A 24,806-nucleotide genomic window follows, 5' to 3' on the forward strand; every position below is an offset into this window, starting at 1 on the left:
TGATCATTCTGTGACTCAGCCAATGAAGTTTTCCTCCAAGAATCCTGGGCTCTCAAAGTTGCAAGCCTTGCATTTCCAGTACTACTGGGATCACCTGCTTTATCATTTCATAGACGGTTATCACCTTCAGAAATTTGAATAGAGTCCTGCCCCAATCTGGCAGGGGGAATCACCTTGTTTGTGGAGCTGACAACTATTTATCATGGAGTCTTGGCATCTGGTTAAGTCATTTGCAATTTGTTGCCAGATTTGCCAGCAGGAAAGCTCTTCACGTGATCCTCTGTCTTGAACGGCCCTCAACTCACTTTGATTGTTTTCTTCTAGAAGGACAGAGAATTCAGAGATGTGGACACGTGAAAGCTTTGTTCAAAGATTCAAGATTTTACACTTAAGACACAGTGTGAGACTTTAATGAGCCTCAGGATGGTTCAGCTCATCTTTCGCACGACAAATGAAGTTCTCTGGTTTATATACTAACAGAAACCAAGAGATGGTCTGTTAAACTCCCAAATACTTAGCATTAATGAAACCCATTTAAAACCAAATGACTACTCTGACATACTATTTAAATCATCTTTCAAAAATTACATGTCATTCCTACCATAACACAGTATCAATAAAGACAAGCATTTTGCTGTGCTCACAGCTTTAACAGTGCCTAGCAGTTAGTCAGGGCTCAAGAAATGCATGCACAGGTGAACTCAGTTTGATTTCTAGGATTCTCTACAATTCTGAATCCCAGGTTAAGTTTGAACCAAGTCAGAGAAGCGAAACAGCTTTTACAAGTCAGGTATCAGATACAGGAAAAGGACTGGAAAGTACAGTTTTGCTTAAGTTGAAAGGCTGCACCCGAGGCGGCAGCACACCAAGGGGGTTAGTGCTGAGGAGGATATGAAAGGGGCTAAAAACCGGGACTGCCCCGGTGGCACAGTGGTTAATAATCTGCCTGCCAGTGCAGGGGACACAGGTTCGAGCCCTGGTCCGGGAAGATCCCACATGCCGCAGAGCAACTAAGCCCGTGAGCCATAACTACTGAGCCCACGTGCCACAACTACTGAAGCCCACGTTCCTAGAGACCGTGCTCTGAAACAAGAGAAGCCACTGCAATGAGAAGCCTGCGCACCACAACCAAGAGCTGCTCCCACTCACCACAACTAGAGAAAAGCCCATATGCAGCAACGAAGACCCAATGCAACCAACAATTAATTAATTTTAAAAAAGGGTCTAAGAATCAGTGGGGTTAAAAAAGAGCATGAAGACCTATGCACTGGATCCTTCTCAGGCATTTGTGCTGCCTAATATGTTCCTCCACTCCCCCTGCCAAGCAGGAGTCAAAATTTAGAGGCTAGGGAAGAATGCTGTCTCTTTAAAAACAGCATGGAAAATTTTTGGACACAGATACATTGGTCTTTAACAAGAATGAGTTCCAAAGTGAAGAATGGGCTTTATGAGTGAGCTGGGAATAAATTCCATAGCCTGTGATAAGTATTGAGAAGAAACAGACTAGAAACTATTAAAGAATGATCAAAGCACTCAAGGTGACATTATCTAAAATGCCTTCTACAAGGTACATACAAATGCACACACACACACACACAAAATGTTTGTAGAGCTAACAAAGATCGATTTCTTATTAGTGAGGTGGGCTTTGGAGGAGGCAAATGGGACGCAGCGGGGCAAATCTTTTAAGGGAAAGGCTAACTCACCAGCTGGCTGTTTTCTGAGACCTGTTCTCCCCTGGTATAAGGGATAAGGAAATAGAAATTTCTTTCCTTCTATGGGACGGTTACCTAAGAAGTAGACATAAGAATCCTCATTCCAAACAGTATTTCCTCCCCAAATGAATTTGCTCTGCTACTGAGAGCTCAAGGAAAGTCACAGGGAAAGCATTTTACTCAGTTTGGTTATAATTACAGGTTCTATACATATTTTTTGTGCAAGTTGATGAGGGCCAACTTGTACAGAAAGGCAAACACACACATACACACATCATGGGCACCTGAGAAGTTAGAATTAGGCTAGGAATTCATTTGAAGACAAAAAAACATTTAGCAATATCCCTTATTCACTCGGATTTGTTCACCGCCTACTAGCTATTTTCATGGAAGGCTAATTTCTCTATCCATTAACTCATTCGTTTATTCAAGAAATATTTAAGAGTTCCTGTCATGTACCAAGACTATGCTAAGCACTGAGGCTAGTGAGCAATAAACATATAACAGCCCGAATTCCTCCTGCACTCCTGGATTACCCTCCAGTGGAAGACAGAGAGGTGAGAAACAGGTGAACAAAATGTACATGAGTGAAACGCTTAGAGACAAAACAAGGCAGGGCAGAGAGAGTAAGAAAGAGAGGACTGTATTTTCCATAGGGTGGTCAGAGGACAGCCACCTCCTCATCTTTAAGGTGACTGACTGAAAGAAGTAGAGGCCTAAAAGATTACAGGTGAAAGAGTATTCCAGGCAGAGAGAAGGACCAGGAAAAGGCTCTGTGGCAGAAGCATCCTTTGCAGGTCTGGAAAAGATAGGGTAAGAGGGAGGAGAGGTGGTGTATTCAGGGAGGTGGTGGAGAACGAACAGCAGCCCACAGAAGGCTCTAGAAGCCACTTTAAGTGGTTTTTATTCTAAGTAAAAGAAGCCACAAGAGAATTTTGAAACAAGAACATAACCTGACTTAAAGTTACAAAAGATCACTTTGCCACCTAAAGAACAAACTGTGGGAGGAGAAGGGTGGCAACAGGTGACCAGTACAAAGACTATGCAATAATCCTGGAAAGAGATTTCCAACTGGGACCAGGTGATGGACAGCACAGGGCTGGTGAGAAGCAAAACAGAGAGAGAGCTAACCACAGGAACTCACGGCTGCTTGGTTCTCACCTAAATTTCTATCTGGGTTGCTGAATTCATCAACCAAAGCCTCTCTTCTCTTTCTATATGTTTTGTATCTCGTTTGAAGAATGAGAACATGCAAAGTCACAAGTTCACATGAACGGGCTAGAGCGAAAGTTTACTAGAAATTTGAGTTCCAACTGCATATTCAAGGTATTGAAAGCTGTGTTTTTCAAACTTTGTATCACGACCCACTGAAGAAACAGCATTTATTTCACAACCTAGATACACAGGTAGAAAAGTATACATTACTAAAACGAAGCTTGAATGACCTATATCTAACCAATGTCTCCTTTCATGAAATCTGTTCCCACTGGCTCTCACACCACTCATGCCATCGCCCAGAGTTTCTGCTGCAATGTGTTGTACTCTTCCTAAGAAACTCTGATATTTTCTATACTATTTTATTTCATTAAAAAATCACACGTAGGGCTCAATAAATTGGCTTTATGATCCACTAATGGCGGGGAGGGAAATCTGAAGAAGAATACACAAGGTACAGCAAGATACTGTCGATTTACAGTTCTTTTACAAAATAATTGAAAAGGACCTGAAACACACTGTTTGGAAAGACCAGAGACATCCTCTCGTGTCCCACAGGAATTGCAAAAGTCTGGTCCCCAAACTCAGGGAACCACCTCAAGAGGCCCAAAGCCTTGAAACACCAAGGTCACAAAGACACTCGCAGAGAAAGGCTGTCCTCACCCACTGAGACCAGGTTCCGGAAGTTTTCCACCATCACATCCTGGTACAGCTTCCTCTGGGCCGAGTCCAGCAGCCCCAGCTCCTCCTCTGTGAAGGCCACGGCCACGTCCTTGAAGGTCACCGCCTCCTACGACAAACAACACCACCTCAATCTTATACCCAGTGGCCAGTGGAAGAGGGGCAGCCCCGAGGAGACGAGGAGGATGGGAAGTTGCTCCGGCTCCTGTGAGGTGTGCAGACTTCCCAGCACCCCCTCCTTCCATCCTGCCAATGCCACACACTGACTTTCCTCAGCCTCACCGGACGTGCAGCTATGAAAGAGAAAGCTTTGTGTATTTACCTGGGGCTCTCAGACAACTCATAAGTAAACTCCCTAGAATTCTAACCACTGGATCCTGAACTAAAAAGCTTTCACTCTTTAATTATTATTGCCAAGTGCCCCAGAAACAGTTACCAATTTAGTCCTGGCAGTATTTGATGGCACCTGCTTTCTCACTGAGGTGGGAACCAGCTGAGAAGGAGTGTTATATGTGGAAACTAACCAAAAGGCCGTGCCAGGTCTCTGAATGAAAACTCTCTCTTTCCCCGTTCCTGTCTTTCGCTTGAATGCAATACTCTGACTCCAGACCCTTGGTTTTCTGGGTGAGTCTGAGTTGGTTCCTCCTTTTCTCACAACCCCGATTCTTTATATTTAAAACAAAGATGAAACCAAGCACCTCTTTATACAACTGTTCTGAGCTGTCTATGCAGTGACAAGTGCTTTAAGTACCACTGGACTTTTTCAACTAAGGTCATGTATTACTCTGATTAGAAAAAAATATAAGATGGAAAAAGAAACAAACCAGTAAATAAAATACACAAAGGGTCTGACTCAAGCATGGGGAAGACTGAATCTAACTCTGGTCGAGAGAAAACTTCTAACAATACATGACTTTTTCTGCGTGAAGCAGCAGTTTGATCCTGCTGTGCTCTGCCGTATTTGGATATTCTACCAAAAAACATCCAAGGCACCACATGTAAAACATACCTCTTAAATTCTGAATACCTAAACCTACTATGTTAAGGGCAAAAAGGGGCAATATTCTTCAGAACAGATATTTTGAGAAACAGGTTAAATCAGGAACACCGTCACTGTAGTGCTCCTGAAACAGGAGAAGTCTTTAAACTAAATGTCTGTGAATGAAGAATAGTTTAAAAAATAGGTGCAGGGCTCCCCTGGTGGCGCAGTGGTTGAGAGTCCGCCTGCCGATGCAGGGGACACGGGTTCGTGCCCCGGTCCGGGAAGATCCCACATGCCGCGGAGCGGCTGGGCCCGTGAGCCACGGCCGCTGAGCCTGCGCGTCCGGAGCCTGTGCCCCGCAACGGGAGAGGCCACAACAGTGAGAGGCCCGCATACCAGAAAAAAAAAAAAATAGGTGCATAAGTTTGCAGGAACATGATAAAGCAATTAAAAGTGAACGTTAGCTAGTATTAAATGAAAAAAACAATTTAAAACTGTATCTATGTTATAAATACAAATACACATCCATGAATACATATGATGAAGAGATTACAGAAATATAAAAGCAGCTAATTTGTAAGCAGGTAAGCAGTAGACTGGAAGATGTCCTTCATTTCCCTTAATTTTTCTTTTACTTGTAAAATAAAAAAATGATGAAATAAAACAAATTAAAACCGAAACCAATTACATTTAACAGGAATTTTAAAAAAAGCACACATGGCACACTCAGTTCCTCATATGCTTAGACTCTCCTTGAAAGAGAAAACCCATATGGAACTATACCCAATATTTCGTAATAACCTATAAGGGAAAAGAATCTGAAAATATATGTATATATATGTATAACTGAATCACTTTGCTGTACACCTGAAATTAATACATTGTAAATCAACTATACTCCAATCAAAAAAAAAAAAAGAAAAAGAAAAAAGGAGGAAAACCTGTGTCCAACCTGAGTACAAAAATGGCGTTTTTAACAGCAAGAAAGGCAAGCTCTACTCACCTGGAATGTGCTCATTTTCTCTCTCCTTCTGGGGCAGTGCAGAGTCCTAGCAAGACAGACAGGGAAAGAAGAAGTCAAACTGGAAACTGGTTTAAAGAAAAAGAAGTCACTAACCCACGTGGTGCTAATTGTGAATTACCAAGGCTCCCAGTCCTCGGGGTGGCTACAGCTGACTATGCTTGATGAGCAGAGCCCCACGCAGATACCAGATGCCCCCGTGAACCCCCTCAGTGGCTGTGTGAGGAATGACCTGCCCATCCATACACAGTGGCCCCCTCACAGGGTGCCTGCAGCTTCCACAGGGGTCATTCTTATTCTGGGTATGGTGTAAACAGAGACCATGTAAGTCAGAGTAGGTTTTGGAGTCAATATGCATGGGCTCTGATCAGGCTACGCCATTCACGAGCAGTGTCACCCTGGGCAAGTTATTCACATCTCTTCGCCTCAGTTCTGTCCTCTGCCAGTAGGGGAGAACACGGGCATCCACCTCGTGAGATCGTCATAAGGTAGGAAGCTCTGAGAACACCACTGTCAGGGTTTCTTATTTCTTAGCAACTGCGGTAAAGCAGATGATATTTTAGTGAGAAATTATCCTTAGAGATGTGATTTCTACCAACAGAAGACTGTCAGACATGTGGAGGTCCTACGTTGTTGCCCTGTTATGTGAGAGTCTTTATAGACTTCCGAAAATCTCTGCTTGTCTTCCTAAAGATTTTGTGACTGCAACAATAATATTTAAATTGACATGGACAACTTTTTACAAAAGGTATAAAAAGACGTTAAGTTTCTTTTTAAACAGGAAGTACCCTTTTGACAATTATGCACAGAGGTAAAGAGAACTAATAAAAGCCAGGATTCTGCAACAACAGTAAAAAATAGTTTGACAGTCCATACCTAATTCAAATGAAAAAAAGACAGGAATCTGAATTGTAATTATATCATTATAAATATAGGAAAGTTTAAGAAATAAATGGGAGACTTCCCTGGTGGTGCAGTGGATAAGACTCCACATTCCCAATGCAGGGGGCCCGGGTTCGATCTAGTACAAAAGATGGCAATGATTCCACTCCCCAAAGCTTGGGAGAGAGATATCGTCACAACTTCTAACGACCTCCATTTTGACTCTACACTTGCTGTCTTCTGCTCAATTCAGGATTCTGAAAGGGGCCCTGACAGTTGACAATAATTAGTGGGGGAATAAAATCATTGGACTAAGTAGGCCTTTGGTGAATCCAGCTCAGTTTTATCTGTGACATCCAGCAGGGTCAATTTCCTCGGCCTCAGTTTCCAGAAAAGACCCTCTCTTGAGCTTCTCGAATTTTCAGGTGCATGTGAATTACTGTGGGATCTTGTTGGAACGCAGCCTCCTGGACCCCCTACGCAGAAATTATAAATCAGAAGGTCTCGAATGGGGCTCAAGGCTGGGCACTTCTATCCAAGTGATGCCAAGGCCGCTGGTCTGTGGACCACAATTTGAGTAGCCCTGCAGTGTAACATCAGTCCCACAAAAAAACAGCCTCCACTACACAGAAACATACACAAAGAGTAACCAGACAAAAAGGCACGAAAACATTAACAACTGGTATCTTTACATCCTAAAGTTACAGATAATTAAAATTTTTCTTTATGTATATATCTGCATTTTTCCATAATGATTATGCTACTTCTATGATATACATATTATTTGAAATAAAATAAATGACCCAGTTGAGAAAACTATCTTAAAAACTCATAAAATAGCCTACACCTTGCTCTCAAGGTCCCCACAATTAAGTCCCGACCTCCTTTCATGATATGATTCTAGCCAGTACCCTATGCTCAAAGAGAATATACCAAAGGGATTAGCAAACTCAGCTGCTGGACTCAAACTGCCTGGGTCCCAACCCCAGCTCTGCCTCCTACCATCTGGGTGAGGATGGGCCAACAGGGTTGTGTTCCCTGCCCCCAGCTCCTCAGCCTTAAAGTAGAGAAAACAGCAGTACCAATTCACAGAGCCACCGCCTGATGGAAAAGTGTTCATTTGCATAAAGCTTTTAGAATGGAAATTAGTGACCAAGGCTCAGTTATCATCGTTACCCATGTCTCATACGTTCTACAATTTATAGGAATACCTTAAGGAGAAGAATGCCAAGTCCTACTCACGTGGGGCTCTGTTGCCTCTTCCTCCGTGCAGTGCTTTGTGAGAAGCCAGGGCTGGGGAAGGAAAGGAGACTGTGAAATACCAGGGCTGTGTTTCCATCCCCACTAATTCATACCGCACCCCCTTCCGCCCCCGTACCAGCTACAAGTCCTCTCCTCCCAAAACAGGCCAGGAGTCCAGGACAATTCAGCTTCCTGGGCTCACAGAATCCCGCTGCGAAATGGGTGCCTCCCGAATTAGCGTAGTATTAATACCAACAATGTATCAGGCAGTTGTAGACCTTTTACTTGTGCTATCTCGTTTCTTCTCACAACACTATATTAACAAGGCGTTCCTTTTTCCCCCCTTTTACCGAACAGCAACCGAGGCACAGAGGAGTTAAGCAACTCACCCAGTGTGACGCCGTATGAAGCGGTAGGGCTAGCTCATAGGTGGGGGACGGGGTCAGGTTAGGGGTGAAGAAAACCGGGGAGACCCTCAAACCCCAGGAGGCACGACCTGAGCCCACCCCATCCCGGGTACGTTACCAAACGCAAAGAAGCTCCGCCCGCGGGACGTACATCACCACTCCAGGCCCTCAAACCTCCGCTTTTAGCCGCTCCTCCTCTTTCTCCCCAAATGAAAGGTCTGCAAAGGGGAAGCTTGAATGGGTCGTGAAGAGCGGACCTGAAACTCCGTCATCAGGCAAAACATGGCTGCTGCGTGTCCTCCTGGGGCGGAAGTGCCTGCGACTAACCCGGAACTCCTGGACCACATTTCCCAGAATTCCGCGGGTAAACCTTTACAGCGAGGCGTTACTGTAGCTGCAGTATATGGGACTACACGAGTTTACGAGCTCTGGACTACATGTCCCAGAATGCAAGGGTGGGTGCGGGGGTGTCTACCGGCACGAGCTCTGGACTACATGTTTTCACTCTGGTTTTCACTTTCCGGAATCCCTGAGAAGGTCTCAGGCCGTCTTGCCGTTCTACTGTGTAGGCCTCAGAAGAGTGTAGATTCTGTTCATTGAAAGGCGTACAAACTCAGTAGAATTTTGGACGTCTTCCAGAGGCTAAGCGACATAAAAGCATTACCAGCCACGAAGGCTTCCTGGTAAACCCCAAAGAGTTTCACCATTGGAATAAGGGGAGAAGGAAACTGGGCTTTCTTTGGCAGGGACTGAAGCCAAACGCCAAAACACCTCATTCCCTGAAATTGTGTAAAGGTGAACGTGTTTGGTTAGCATCTTACAACCCGTGCAGAAGCAAGGGAAAATCCTTTCTAGAGACAGACATCAACATCCTAGGTCTCAAGTTATTTCTGTAATTATCAAATCTGTGACATTGCTATTTGACCAAGTGAACTTTAAGGGGAAGGAAAAAGCATTAGTTGACATACGGAGGGACACTTCACAGTCATAAAAGTTTCAAATTCTCAGAAACTAATAACTTCAGCTGATACTTTATAAAGCAAACATTGACAGAACCATGAAGAGAAACATTCAAATTCATAATTGGATCTGGAGATTTGAACACATACATGGAGGGAAATGTTGAGCCTTAAAAGCATATATTAAAGTAGAAAGGGGGGCTTCCCTGGTGGCGCAGTGGTTGAGAGTCCGCCTGCCGATGCAGGGGACACGGGCTCGTGCCCTGGTCCGGGAAGATCCCACATACCACGGAGCGGCTGGGCCCGTGAGCCATGGCCGCTGAGCCTGGGTGTCCGGAGCCTGTGCTCCGCAACGGGAGAGGCCACAACAGTGAGAGGCCCGCGTACAGCAAGGAAAACAAAAACAAAACAAAACAAAACAAAGTAGAAAGGAAGTTGAAAATTGATTCAGAAAACATCCATTTCAGGAAATTAATAAATGAATAATAAAACTGAAGAAGGCAGATGGAAAAATATAAGATCAGATGAATGAAATACAAAATAAAGTAGATCCCACACACACCCACAAAACAGAAATTAAAGAAACAAACAAAACAAACAAAAAAAGATCATCCATAGTATAAACAAAGATTTTTTCAAAAATGTGTTCCAAATTCTTTCAGGAAAATATCCTCCAAGAACTATTCCTGACTTAAGCCAACATAGCACACAGGATTTCTTTCCACTACAAGTAAAGTGAAATCTTGGATATAGCATGATGAAATACGGTAACATGATTAAGTTTTATTTATTCACCTCCTGTTCCCTATGGCACCCTCCACTCCCTTCTCTACCCCGTAAGCTACCATTCTAATTTGTTTGATGTGTTTTCTTTTGGGTGTGTTCTTGTGCAAAATGTGCACTTGTGTATAGTTTCAATTCATATCAATAATATTGTGTCATAAAATTCATTCTGGTGTTTATTTCCTTCATTCAGGAGTATATTTTTAAGATTCACCCATCCAGGCTTCCCTGGTGGCACAGTGGTTGAGAGTCTGCCTGCCGATGCAGGGGACGCGGGTTCACGCCCCAGTCTGGGAAAATCCCACATGCTGTGGAGCAGCTGGGCCCGTGAGCCATGGCTGCTGAGCCTGCACGTCCGGAGCCTGTGCTCCGCAGCGGGAGAGGCCACAACAGCGAGAGGCCCACGTACCGCAGAAAAACAAACAAACAAAAAAAACATTCACCCATCTATCTAATTTGTTTCATAGAGTTCCATTTTCTGCACCCACATTTTACCTGTACTCTTCCAACTGCCATGCCAATGATAATAAAATAAACATCTTCTTACATTTGTTTATAGACGTATCTGAGAATTTCTTTGGAGTACATACCCGAGGGAAATTATTTCATAGCAAATATGTATACCTTAATAATATAGCCAGATTGACTTCCTGAACGGCTACACCAGTCCAGATTACCAAAGAGTTGCACGTCAGGTTTTTGTGCAACCACTTACCTTCATTTGGACGACTCATCACCATTTTGCTAGTGTATTAAATGTATAGTAGTATCTTGTTTTAGTTAAATTTCTCTGATTTCTAATAAGTTTGATCTTTTTTCAAATGCTTGGTAGCTTCATCTATAAGTGTCTACTTACAACTTTTGCCCCATTTTCTAATGTGGATGCTATCCTTTTCTTCCTCATTTCTATTACATATTCTGATTATTAATACCTTTTCAGTTTTACCAATTACAAGTATCCTTTCCTAATTGGGCACGTGTTTCTAAAATTTTTCTATTGTGTTCTTCATGGAATAGAAATCTTTCATTATAAGATAATCAACCAATAATTTCTTAATATCTGTGCTTCTGAAACTCCTCAGGTGAAAAAATATATTTCTACCTTTTAAAAATTAACTTTCTAGACTTATCTTTCACATGTAGGTCCTTTAAATATTTTGGAGTCTATTTATGTACATTTTATTACATGGGATCCACTTTTATTTTTCTCCAAGAGAAATTCTTAAAAATAGTGATATTCATGGCTTGAAGATTCAATATTACAAAGATATCAGTAATCCTCAAAATGATCTATAGGCTCAATCAAACCCCAATAAAAACATCAGCATTTTTTCCCTTGGAAATTGATGAGATGTTTACAAATATTATGTGGGAAAGCAAAGAGCTACAAGAAGAGCTGGGGGCTTCCCTGGTGGCGCAGTGGTTGAGAATCTGCCTGCTAATGCAGGGGACACGGGTTTGAGCCTTGGTCTGGGAAGATCCCACATGCCACGGAGCAACTAGGCCCGTGAGCCACGTACTGAGCCTGCGCGTCTGGAGCCTGTGCTCCCCAACAAGAAGCCGTGATAGTGAGGCCCACGCACCACGATGAAGAGCGGCCCCCACGATGAAGAGTGGCCCCCGCTTGCCACAACTAAAGGAAGCCCTCGCACAGAAACGAAGACCCAACACAGCAAAAATAAGTAAAGAAACTCCTACCCCCAACATCTAAAAAAACATAAAAATAAAAAATAAAAGAAGAGCTGGGACAATCTGAAAGAAGAATGAAAAGAAAGATATGAGTCACATTAAATCTTACTATAAATCTACAATATAAGATAGTCTGGTGTTTGCTCAAGGATAGACAAGATAATAGACATCAAAATCCATGTTGAAACAGACATTATAACAACGTGTAAAAAGAAAACACTGCAGGGAGCTCCCTGGTGGTCTAGTGGTAAGGATTTGGCGCTTTCACTGTGGTGACCCTGGTTCAATCCCTGGTCAGGGAACTGAGATCCTGCAAGCCACGCAGCACGGCCAAAAGAAACAAGAAAGAAAAGAAAACACTGCAGCAGAGAGGGGAAAGAACTCTTGCTAATACAGTTGATCCTTGAACTAGGGTTCAAGGGGGTTAGGGGTGCCAACCCTCTGCTAAGTTGAAAATCCAAGTATAACTTATAGCCAGTCCTCTGTACGTACATGGTTCCTCCATAATCGGCAATTCTGCATCTGAGGATTGAACCAACCTTGGATCGTGTAGTAGTGCAGTATTTACTATTAAAAAAAATCCTCGTATAAGTGCACTTGTGTAGTTTAAACCCATGTTGTCCAAGGGTCAACTCTTGGTTCTCAGTCAGCTGGATATCCATATGGGAAAAATATTAATCATTACTGCATAGGATATAAAAATATAAATTCCAGAAGATCTGCAGACTTAAATTTGAAAAGTAATCAATGATGCTTTAGGAAAGAAACGTAAGATAACAGCCTTTTTGCCTTGGAGTAGGAAGAATTTCTTAAGACCAAAAAAATCACCAACTGTGAAAGAAAAAATTGAAAAATTGGACTATTTCAAAGTTAAGAAACACCGTAAACCCAAACGCAGCACTCTTGGGCCAAAAGTGAGAGAGATTTTAAAAACATCTATGGAATAAAAGACTCAGATGCATCCCTCATGCCCATGCATTCTTCAAGGGTCAACTGTATCTACCAAAGTTGAACATATACCCTATAACCCTTTGGTTCCACCCATAGAAATATCCCTCAAACAAGTGCACAAGGCACATTCTAGATTGCTCACATCACCACTAACTGTGATAGCCAAGAATGGGGAAGTACCCAATACCCACCAATAATGGGATTAATAAATAGATTTTGATATGTTTACACACTGCAATAATATCCACCAATGAAAATGAATCAACGGTATCCACTCCCATCAATATGGATAAATGTCATGGATATACTGTGGAGCAAATGAAGCCAACACAAAATAGCACCTATTACATGACTCCATTTATATCAAGTACAAAATAGGCTAAGTGAATCTACACCATTACAAACTAGTGGCTACCATATGGAAAGGAAGGTTACTAGAAAGAGCCAAAAAGGGATGCTTCTAGGGTTTGGGGTTTGTCCTGGTCCTCCAAGAACTAGACGGCAAAGTGCTGAGAAAGACTTTAATGAACAAATATTTCATTAGGGGAAACATCGGAGAGAAAATGGCAGGGAGCTCTGGAAGGCTGGCAGAACTATCAGCGCATAGTGCAAGTCTGACCCTGAGTGAAGATTTGGAAGAAAGATTTGGTAAATCATCCGAGACTGCCTTGTCATCTACGTAAAATCCTTCAAGGCTGTCAGAGTCCTTGAAAACAGGTCACTGGACAGAGGAATGCTGGTCTCCAAGAAATGGCCTGCCTTAGGATCCCTGCTGTGCTGACTAGGAGCAATCAGGGGCAAGGCCGGCCTCCAGGCAAACGTGGTGATGGATTTAAGAGCAGCAGCTGGGACCTTTGGCCAGTTATGCTCCCTGTGGTCATAACTGTGAAACAGGAGACTCTCAACGTGGATGCTTCCTTGTGATAAGATCGGGTTGTTTATTTCTGTCAGAAATAATACTGAAGCAACGTTGCGTCCTTCTCAGTATATCATACCCCAGAGATCTAAAACGTTCGTTTGTTCTGTTATTGATAATGTTCACCTCTTGGCTAAGGTAGTGTTCACCAAATTTATACCTACTGTATTTCTTGTTGTGATCAATACTTTGTGGAGAGATATTTTGGGTTTTGTAGCATCCTGCTCCTTGTAAACTTTCAACCAGTAGTTTTATAATTCATTGATTACTCTTGCCAGAACCTATCATTACTATGATGGTTGTAAATAATGATTTTTACATTACGTCATTCCTTCTATATATTTATGGTTTGGCATTCTATTATGAGAGCCCTTCCTTCCCTCCCTTCCTCTTTTTTTATTCATATTCTGTATGATAATTATTTATTTTACGGTCAAATTGCTCAGATTTACCCAGTGTGAGTCTCTTCAAGCTGGATCTTTTTACACGTCCCACCACTCTTTCCTACTTTCTGGCACAGTAAATTTTCTCCAGGATCATTCTACACTTTCCTTGCTCCAGCCCTGAAATAGAAACGTGGATATACATGCTTATATACATCACATGCACATGTGTGTGTTTGTATATCCTCGCACTTCCATATCTACTTCTGTAAATACCTAGCACGTGCACTCACTCCCTCTCTCTCTCTACAGATGGGTGGACGGATGGATGGATGGGTAGACAGATCTGTATAAATAACTTATGGTCAGACTTCCATATCCGTGGTTCCTCTGTATCTGCAATTCTGCAACCATGGGTTCAACCAACCACAGATCATGTAGTACTGTAGTAATTACTATTAAAAAAAACCCTGCATATAAGTGGACCTGCCCAGTTCAAACCCATATTGTTCAAGGGTCAACTGTAACTTGCTAAATAAAGCCCTTTAACCAACTATATTAAAAATACCACCATTGGTCTGCGTATGGAATGCCATCCAAACCTGCTTTGTCCTTACTGGTTCCACATCCAGAGGGTCCTCTGCTATTATGCTCAGTTCTCTCCTCATGTGCATCTTTTCAACAAGAGAAAATTTTTTTTTTAAACCTCCACAATGTAGGTATATCCACTTTTGTTTCTAGCTCCAGGATTTTCCCTCTCCCTATTATGGATCTGTAGTTAAAGCACAGCATAAATAATAAAGCTTCAACTGTTGAAACTCATGAATTTTTCTGTGTATGCAAAATAATCTGAGAACTGTTTTGTTTTTGAAATTGGCTTCCAGAGTTCATACCATAATTTTGATCTTATATGCCTTATGACAATATAGAACAATCATATGAGGTCTTAACTGCAAGGGATAATTATTTAATACTTTTTCAAATTCTATTAAAATAATTTCCTGCTTTGGCAATACCCACTATTCAATGAAAAAAATATAACATGAAGCTATAAAATGGAAAAATATCACAAAATGCTCCTTGCCTAGGAAAACCACTCTGGAAGAGTATCCCTTTACACATGATCTTATGCATGTACACATACATGTGTGCACATGCACACATACACAAACACTAACAAAGATTTATGGTTGATTATACTATGAAGGCTACAATCTGTGACCTCTCAAAGCCCATACTGTGTACCTCCTGCGATTATGATATGTCATAAATTTTTAAAATAAATTTTTTATTTAATTAATTTATTTTTGGCTGCATTGGGTCTTCGTTGCTGCGTGCGGGCTTTCTCTAGTTGCAGTGAGTGTGGGCTACTCTTCATTGCGGTGCGCGGGCTTCTCATTGCAGTGGCTACTCTTGTTGCGGAGCACAGGCTCTAAGCACGTAGGCTTCAGTTGTTGTGGCACACAGCCTCAGTAGTTGTGGCACACGGGCTTAGTTGCTCCACAGCATGTGGGATCTTCCTGGACCAGGGCTCGAACCCGTGTCCCCTGCATTGGCAGGCGAATTCTTAGCCACTGTACCACCAGGGAAGTCCCTGTCATCATTTTTCCGGCTTCAGATTAATATAGGAATCTATCAAAACTCAATTTCTTACAGCTGTACACTAATTTCCATTAAAAAATTTAGTGACATCATTGATGTGGTGTTCATCTTTTTGGTATTTTAATCTCATAATCAATAACTTCCAATTCTATGATTTCTAAATCAAAGAGATCTAATATATTCTGATATATATACTCCTTTCCTGAAACCATGCTTTACTGCAACCAATAGGGAAAAGCACATAAATGTCAGTCTTGTCTCAATAATACACTGGATAATTTTATCAAATTCCTACAAGTTTTCTGGGTATTTGCCTCATGGATGTGGGGGAAGAATATGGCATAGCCCCTACCTGAGAAGTTTAGAAGAAATGCTACAATAATTAGAAGGCAAACATTTCAAAGTCTGGATGAAAATGCAGAGAATTAGAAATCAGTAAGTTCAAGGTCAACTAAAAATTTTTTTTCTAGGGACAAACAATTTTTGTGACACTTTCAAAGTGTTACAGTAAACCCTGCCTTAATATTGACAGACAAAAAATCAATTGTATACCATGCAGTTACTGTTGTTGCAAAGTTAATCATGTTTTTTCACTCTGTACCATCAGGAAAAAAAATCACAAGGTAGTTCAATTTCTACTGAACACAGTCCTTGGAAAACTAGACGGGTTCTCAAATAACCACACAACTTGAGAACAGAGGCTGCGGGAGGCAAGGAGTCAGTTGCGTTAGGCTAATAGCATATTAATATTGAAGACTGGGGGTCTTCCCTTCCCTGGTGGCGTAGTGGTTAAGAATCTGCCTGCCAATGCAGGGGACACGGGTTTGAGCCCTGGTCCAGGAAGATCCCACATGCTGCACAGCAGCTCAGCCGCGTGCCACAACTACTGAAGCCTGCACACCTAGAGCCCGTGCTCCACAAAGAGAAGCCACTGCAATGAGAAGCTCACACACTGCAATGAAAAGTAGCCCCCACTCACTGCAACTAGAGAAAGCCTGCGTGCAGCAATAAAGACCCAAGGCAGCCAAAAATAAATTTAAAAAATATATATTGCAGATTGGTTTTCTGCAGTGGTTTTCAGTATTTCAACAAAAGTTCATGTCCTGAATTAATTTTATTTGGCAGGTTTCCCCATCTGGATACAACTTTCATATATTATACATTTCCCCCTTTTGGTTTATTTAAAACACAAGTGGTGAGCACACCTAAAAGCACTAGTCAATGATAAGGTTGTGTAGATTCAGCAGCCAAGTCCCTGCCCTCATGGAGCGCACATTCTCATGGACATCAATTTTGACTAGCTCATCCTTACACTTTTGTTAAAGCCCAGACCAAACTCTTTTCCTTTCTAAGTGCTATCTCCTAAGTGACATCTGATAAATGTCAAAGTTCTGAATGCAGCCCTTACTGCACCACTCAGAAGGGATCTCTGCTGTGTGCTCTGCTGAACACTAGGATCTGTTTAGCTACTGCTTCAACACCAACTAATTTAAAATACTTTCTCTCCTATGAGACCTGACGCTTGCAAGAATTCACGTTGCACGTGAGTTTTTTGAAAACAACATTTTGTAGAACTTCTATCCTCTGACAGTTCCTTGATGTTCTTACCACTCTCGCTGCTTTCATAAAATGTATCCCCAGTATGCATTTTGTGATGACTTATAAGATTGGAGCACCAACTGAAGCTTTTACCACACGTCTCACACTGGTAAGGTTTCTCCCCTGTATGAACTCGCCTGTGATACTGAAGCTGTGAACACCGACTAAAGACTTTACCACACACATCACATCTGTATGGCTTCTCTCCAGTGTGGATGCTCTGATGAAGCTGAAGACTTGAGGCCTGACTGAAGTGCTTACCACGCTCCCCACACGTATATGGTTTCTCTCCTGTGGGGACCTTCCGATGCATGTCGAGGTTCAGGCTCCACATGAAGCCCTTCCCAGTGTCTTGGGCAAGTCACTTGGCCTCTGTATTTATTTGTACTTATCTACACTTATCTGTCACTTGGGGGTTATAATTGTACCTGTTTCATGGGTACGTTGTACAAAAGATCTGTAAAGTAGTTACAAGAAACTGACACAGAGTAAGCACTCCACAGACATTGGCTATTAGCTATTGGAAATCTTTCTCCATGAAACAGATGACTTTATCAGTGGATGACTCGGTGGGAGACAGTGAATCACAGAATCACAGCATGTTGAAAGTGACCTAGTTCACACTCTTATGTGAAAAAAAGAAAAGTGTGCATGGGTAGAAAATGTCTGAAAGTTTACATAACAAATAGTTCATCATGTTAACTTTGAGGATTAGAATAAATCAGGAAAGGAGGAAAGAAAAACTTGTGTGTAATTCAATTTCTCTATCATTTGTGTTTCTACACTGAGACTCTGAATACACTGGAAGTGCAATTTTTTTTAATGTGGCGGGATAAAGGCTTTCAAGTTTTCCTGATCCATCCGTATTATTATCTCAGAATTGCTGGCAGTTCTTGCCATCTTCGGATCTACACCCATTTGAGTCAGTGGGCCATTCTGGATGGAGGAGATAATAGAGCAGAAGTGAAGTGAGAGGAAAGGAGAGAAAAGATTTTCTCTTTTCTCTTCAAAGAGGAAAGGTCTTTGGAATGGGAACAACTCACAACCCAACTTTGGGGAAAGGATGTGATGGAAAACGAGACAAACATCCTAAACCTGTGATGAGAAGGATTCCCTGGGCTGGATGGAGGGAGGTCACAGGTGGCTGGACAAGGAAACCAACTAGGGAGAAACACACACAAGTGCAGAGTAAACACCCTGAGGCCACTCAGCCTGACTCCATGCAAACATATGTCCAGCAGACAGCCCTTCACCTGTGGCTCCCCAGCAAGACAGGTACCTCGGGGGTGCCAACTCATTCTGAGTCCATTATGCCAGGCCATTCATAAACCGCTGTCTAACGTGTGAGGAATAAACTCTCAATGTTTATGAGGAAACTGGGGAAGGAGATTGAAAGGTTAATTAAACGGAAAAAAAAGAAGTTCAGGAAGGCAGGATGGTAGAGAGACAAGAAAAAGACATTAAAAGATAGAAAGGATTTGCCAAAGAAGAGAAAGAAATAGCAATGATTCCGAATGGGTTAACCTGCAGCTAGGAAGTTAAGGAAGATTATTGATGGGTGAAGACTATGGAATAAAGCGAATAAAATTTATCCAAAATTGCTGAGAATATGGTAAGCAGCATGATTATCAAATTATGAATTGGCTGCAATGGCATACTAGGGGGGCACTAGGAAGGGGAAGCAAATGATCCTGAGATGACAGTAGCAGGTGGAAAGTGGTTTCAGGGGAAGATCAGTCTTGCAGAGGGTGTATCAGAGGAGGGAAAGTGTGAGCAAGCAAGGAAATACTAAGTGTATACGGTTCCTTCACTGAGTTCACCCAGCCCCGTGGTCAGCCTTGAGAACAAGCAGGACTTCAGGTACTGGAGCTACATTTCATACATCAAGACTTGAGAAGACACCGTTAACTCAGGTCTTCTCTTCAAACTCCATCTTTCCTTCTTGACCTTCATTTGGCCTCTTCGCTTACGCTAAAGCTGTGGACTGGGGCCACAGAACAAAATGGATCACTACTGTCCTCCATCACCTGGCGACTGTGGTTCACATCAGTGGAGTACCAAAGGCAATAACCAAGTAACAGACACAAGATTGTATGAAGAAGAAGAGATTCTGATAAGGCTTTCTGTGACAGTGTGGGCCAAGTCGGATCTATATGGCTGGTATCACCTGAATTATGATCAGCCTTAGGGGAGAAGTTCTCAGAAGGCAGAGCCTGGCTCTCTAGAGGCTCAGTGTCCTCACAGCCCACTCCAAGACCTCAGTTACAGCTTCGGCCCCAAATCTCTCTCCATCTGCCTGCTCACAGTTTTTGAAGTCTTCTTTCCTCCACATTTCTCTTGAGAGGTGGAGGAGGAAGATGAGCTTCAGGCCAGCTCAGACTCCCCTGGGATCCCAGCAGGATGCCTATCATTAACCTCCCACCTTCTAGGAAGCTCCTAACATCTCCACATTTGGGGGAGTTTTCCTTTCAGCTGTGCTTCAAATTGCTGGCTGGAGATGGCCTGTTGGAAGGTGGCTAAAGGCAAGTAGCAATCCTTCGGGCAGCCTGGCCCTTCTCGACTGTCAGACATCTTCAGGGATATTCTAGGAAACGTTGTTTGTTCTAGAGAAGGGAAGGAAACAATCCAATTGTCCAATAATGCTTGAATGGAAAATAAATGATGCTATATGCATGTGATCAAAGAATATCAAACAGTCAAAAATCAAAGACCTAGATCTATACGGATTCACGTTTATAAATCTTTAAAACATAACATTGATTGAAAGAAAATAAGATAAGACAAAGAATGTTAGATTGTCATAACAGGTATGAAAGTATTTAACTATTTAATTCAATTCAAAATATTGCTTCTATATATAGAGATGCAAGAAAATAAAATTTATCCAAAGAACACATTATTTACATTTAATATGCTCATTTATCTAGGAGACCCAAAAGAACCCACAGATAAACTAGCAGGAACTAATAAGACGGTTCAACAAGGCACACACATACAAGATCAATAAATTTTAGAAGTCAATCAGGCTCTTCTACACTGGCGATAACAAATTAGAAACTGTAAAAGAAAATAAGAAAAAAAGAAGATCTAAAAATAGTCACAAGAGCCATATAAATTATTTAGAGCTAAGCATACGTAGAAGGCAATATAACTAACAAACTGAGTACGAACAGTTAAACTCCGCCCAACCCAAGGTTAGGAAAAGACTGTTGTTACTTTATGAGAACAGACCCTCTTCTTAAGGAGCAGATCAGTAAGTGAGACTGAATCAACGAAACACAGCATTTGAAAAGTCAGCTAGTCCAAGCCTCTTGATCGCACATACAGAAGCTGAAGCCCAGATAGGTTGAGTTACTTGCTAAAGGGCCCAATGTCCTGACTCAAGGACTAGCATTTTTGACTCAGTCGCAAGACACAATCAAATGCAGTACCTTGGAAAGAGATGGGGAAAAAATGAAGAAATCAAGTATATAGTTCCTCATCTTTAAGTACAGAAATAGCCGTGACAAAATTACACGTATTGAGGGAAAATTGAAGTGCAGAGTTTAAAATGTCAATAATCCACAGGGAAACTGGAGACCATTTAAAATATTCATATTAAATCTCTCTAGAAAAGACATTATAAGATCTGCAAACAAAATGTGAACTTTATAATAGACATGGTATGATACAATTTATAATAGATATGGTATGAACCTTTCCCTTTCACGGGAAAGCTTCGGCTGGGAAAAAGGAATTGTTCTTGAAAATGGGGCCTGTGCTACTGCAGACACTGTGCTCAACCTAGGTCCACCGAATGCTCTGATGTTATCACTGAGGTCACAGAATTCCACTGTGCGCCTGGCAACCTTGCAAACATAACAGCTCTGGTGAGCACTAGGCAGTACTGCTGGTTCACTAAGTGGTACAAGTTTTTCAGCCATTTAGGAGACTTGACCATTTTTATTTGTATTGAATCATTTCAACGGATTGCCCAAGAGCCAAGAAGGGCCAACCTGTAGGGAAGAGGAGGAGTTGGACATCTCTTGAGGCATCTTCTAAGGGAGACTTCTAGTTGGTACGATGGAACGGCGACAAAAGAGGAAACATCTGGAAAATGAAGAGTCCCAGGAAACTGCCGAGAACGGAGGAGGTATGTGGGGGGCAACTTGTCTGGGGCACATGGGTTTCTGCCAAACTGAAGCTTCTCTAGGAAGCGGGGGACTGAGAACGTGTCACCTGTGAAGCAGGGAGCGAGAGACCTTATCTCACTGATGCTGCCATATCTATCTGGAGGGCCCCTGTGGTGTGAGACGGCACAGAACGGCCAGATGCCCCCTGGGAGATGGGAGGTCAGCTCCGTTGGTCTGAGGACTCTCTCCTGGGGCAGCCGGGCCTGGAGGTTTGTCGGACTCACAGCAGGCTGCATCCTGCTTGCACAGACCTAGAGGTGCAGCTTTCCTCAGTCCCCGATTTCTCTCTTATTCTCTTGGATCTTTCCCTGGGGTCATGAGGTGGGGGATGTGAAGGATGCAAGGATGCTGAGAGAGACCCATGAGTTGCTTGGCCTCTTTTACCAAAGTGGAAAGAGAAGCCCCATGAGTTGAAGGCCCTGTTGAAAAATATCTTGACAAGTGGAATGCACTTTGAAAGAAGATTGTTTGTCTAGGGATGGTGTCATATAGAAAGCAAGGAGGATTTATTCCTTCAACAGGAAGAATTTCCCAAAGGAGATCAAGGGAAGGGAAGGGTTTTCCAGAGAATGAGACCGCGTGAGCGGGGGTGAGAAAGGGCCTCAGGGTCCTGCGGGGGGCTCTGAGAGCCACGGGCCACGTGGTGCCTGCATGCATTAAATGTAGGCGAGTAGCTTGCCCTGGGAGAGGGGTGGTCACCCCAGAGCTCCAGCTAGAGGCCTCTGCCCCAGATTAGAGCCCAGTAGCTCCTACCAGGCCCAGGGCCCTGGAGACTGTAGGATGGGCCCTGGGAATGGAGCTCTAGACAGCAGGCAGATTTCCAGGCAGTGGCTGGGACAGGCTGGGGAAGGCAATGACTGCCCCTGACCATTCAGAATATTTTGCTCTATGTTCCTGTGTGGGTGTGGGTGTGTGAGTGTGTGTGTGTGTCTGTGTTTGTGTGTGTGTGTGTGTGGTAGTGCAGAGAAGAGCGAGATGAATGGGGGTAGAGTGCTTACCAGATATAAAGTCTGCGTGGTAAAGTTCTTGTCACCCTGCCTGGACCTGGCTGACACTCGGTGTACGTAAGAGTGTATACAGAATTCTTGTTAGGGGTGTTTTATGAGACAGTATCTCATACACCCATGTACACTCTAATACAGCAAAAATATCACACACCCCACATATAAATTCCTTAGTAAACCACACACAGCACATGGAGGTATATACACGCATCCCTCCTATACTACGTTCTCATACAAACCACCTGTATCACAATCCTCTCCTCCAACACCAAACGCTGGAGATGAGATATGTATATAGACACACTCACTATATATATAGGACACACACACACACACACACTATATATACATGTATCTCCTCAACTCTTGCACAAACACAGCTAACTTCAGCCATCTCTAAATACCTCTATAAGAACCAGTCACGTGTCATACACACCACCCTTATAACACATTCTTGAGTAATGCCAGACCCGCTTTGTACAAACCACAGTAAACCACAGTCTCAGTAACCCATGTCAGGATTGCCAGAGAAAATATGGGCTATCCAGTTCAATTTGAATTCCAGATAAACAACAAGTAATTTTTCAGTATCCGTATGTCCCACATATTGTATGGGCCCTACTTACACTAAAACTAAGTCAGACCAAATACTGCATGGGAATACTTACACTAAAAAATTATTCTGGGTTTATCTGAAACTGAAATTTAACTGGGTGCCTTCTATTCTTGTTCGCTAAGTCTGGCAACCCTTATATACTTACCACCAGCTGATGTATTATATATTTATTGTAGTTTTGTTTACTGTGTGTCTTCCCCTACTAGAATGTGCAGCGTTACCAAAGACTACAACAATGGAAGAGTGCCGGATACACAGGAGTAGCTGCTTACTGAATCTTGGTGAATGAATGAATGAACACGCACCATAAATACAAGCCACACCATGTAATGAGGAAAAGTTACATGTCCCAGAATTGCTTACTTGTGAACAGAAACCATGCACACAAAGGCCACAGACACAGATAGACACGTCTGCACTGTGCTCCCCATGCCAACCCCACACTTACCACAGACTTAACTGATACACATCACTCACTCTTCCCACACACTCACAGTCACCACCGAGGCCTACATTACCAACTAGACAGTGAGAGAATAAGTATTGATTGGAATTAAATCCTGGAGGATCCACTGGGAACCACACTCTCAACTGTGTGTATTCACTGCACCTGACACGTGTCACACACTCAGTAAATATTTGTGGACAGAGGACTGATGAACCCACCCTGAGCCTTTCATTCCTCCCTCAGGAATCTCGAAGTCACAAGAGGATCCCCCTCGGCTTGGATCCACTGTGGTGGCCCAAGGCTGCAGCCCAGGGGCAGGGGAGGTCTCCTCTGCCTCTAAATACTTCTTCTGTACTTCTACTCTGCGCAAGCTCAGCTACGCTGGTAAGGGCGCGGGGCTCCTCAGGTGAGGGGGTGCTTGGCTGTGAGGCAGGAGGCACACAGATCCCAGGGAGGCTGATAGGAAATCCAGGGTCATCAGAGGTGATGAGGGCTCTGTAGTGGAGCCTGGGCAGGATGGCTGAGCTGTTCCGAGGGCATGGATGCCAGCTGAGTCTGGGTGTCTGTGTGTGAATACTGCTACTACCATGGTGGGGAAGTCAAGGAGCAGGGGCCGGAAAGGTCTGGGCTTGAGGTGGAGGGAAGAGGGACCAGATTAAGCATCTTCAGAGGAAAATGTAGGCTTTGTCTTTGCCTTTGCTTCCAGAGAAGGACAGAGTTCTGCATCATACACCTCCAGCCTGAGAGCAGGACCATCCAGCTCAGGTCCACACAGCTCACACATACACGTGCCCTCCAGGCACAGCCCTTCTCAGTGCACATCAACCCCAAGCACGTGCTCCACAGTACTCTCCTGCACCACAGCCCCATTCCACAAGGAATGCACCACCAATATTCCCAAACACACTCCTCGTCGTACACTCATCCAGCCGCATCCCTCACATACTACAGCCCTCACCACCATACTCCACACCCCTGTATACAGACACCGCTCCAGTATCCCCCCTCCATGCACATGAAAAGCCCACAGATGACACCAGATACACCACTCCGTCCTACGGCCAACAGACACCAAGCTCATGACATAGCTATGCCATGCCAATGTCCCTCTCTCGTCTACCACACCTGCACCCTCAGCTTCCAGCATGGCCCATGCATGTTATTATGATTTTCATTTCCTTTTTCAGGAATCCGGAGATTTCTTCGAGACACTGCCCAGCCTAGACCACCCCTAGCCCAGGATCAGGAAGAAGGAGAGACCGCTTCCCCATCACACTGTGTCTCCTCCTCACCCTCTTCACCCTGTAAGAACGATCTGCACCCAGACAAAGAGGAAAGGGGCATGAAAATATACTACATGCAGGTACAAGTGAACAAGGGTGTCGCTGTCTCCTGGAAGACAAAGAAACCCTTGGAGTTGCCTGAAAAGCAGCTGAGGATAGAAGAAGTGACCCTTCCTGAGGATGTGTGCACAGTAGCCACTGACCCCTCTTCTGATGTGTCCACCGAAAGCCTCCTGTCTGACAGTGAGCCCACTGG

General features: G+C 43.3%; 1 protein-coding gene and 1 long non-coding RNA gene across 2 annotated transcripts in view; both read right to left on the reverse strand.

The window, feature by feature from the left end:
* The window catches only part of LOC309797579 (uncharacterized protein), a 51,958-nt gene extending 43,563 nt beyond the window's left edge, over nt 1–8,395 (reverse strand). The window contains exons 1-4 of the mRNA XM_082646074.1: nt 8,264–8,395; nt 7,739–7,789; nt 5,597–5,642; nt 3,594–3,720 (exon numbers count right to left, since the gene is read on the reverse strand). Coding sequence (XP_082502200.1) covers nt 3,594–3,720; nt 5,597–5,642; nt 7,739–7,789; nt 8,264–8,298 — 259 coding nt within the window. The 5' untranslated portion in view covers nt 8,299–8,395. The remainder of the gene's footprint in view (nt 1–3,593; nt 3,721–5,596; nt 5,643–7,738; nt 7,790–8,263) is intronic.
* The window catches only part of LOC309797580, a 117,413-nt gene that overhangs the window by 56,616 nt on the left and 35,991 nt on the right, over nt 1–24,806 (reverse strand). The window lies entirely within an intron of this gene.

This window comes from Mesoplodon mirus, assembly GCF_964341445.2.
Source record: "Mesoplodon mirus genome assembly, contig: HAP1_SCAFFOLD_752, whole genome shotgun sequence".
NCBI lineage: Eukaryota > Metazoa > Chordata > Mammalia > Artiodactyla > Ziphiidae > Mesoplodon > Mesoplodon mirus.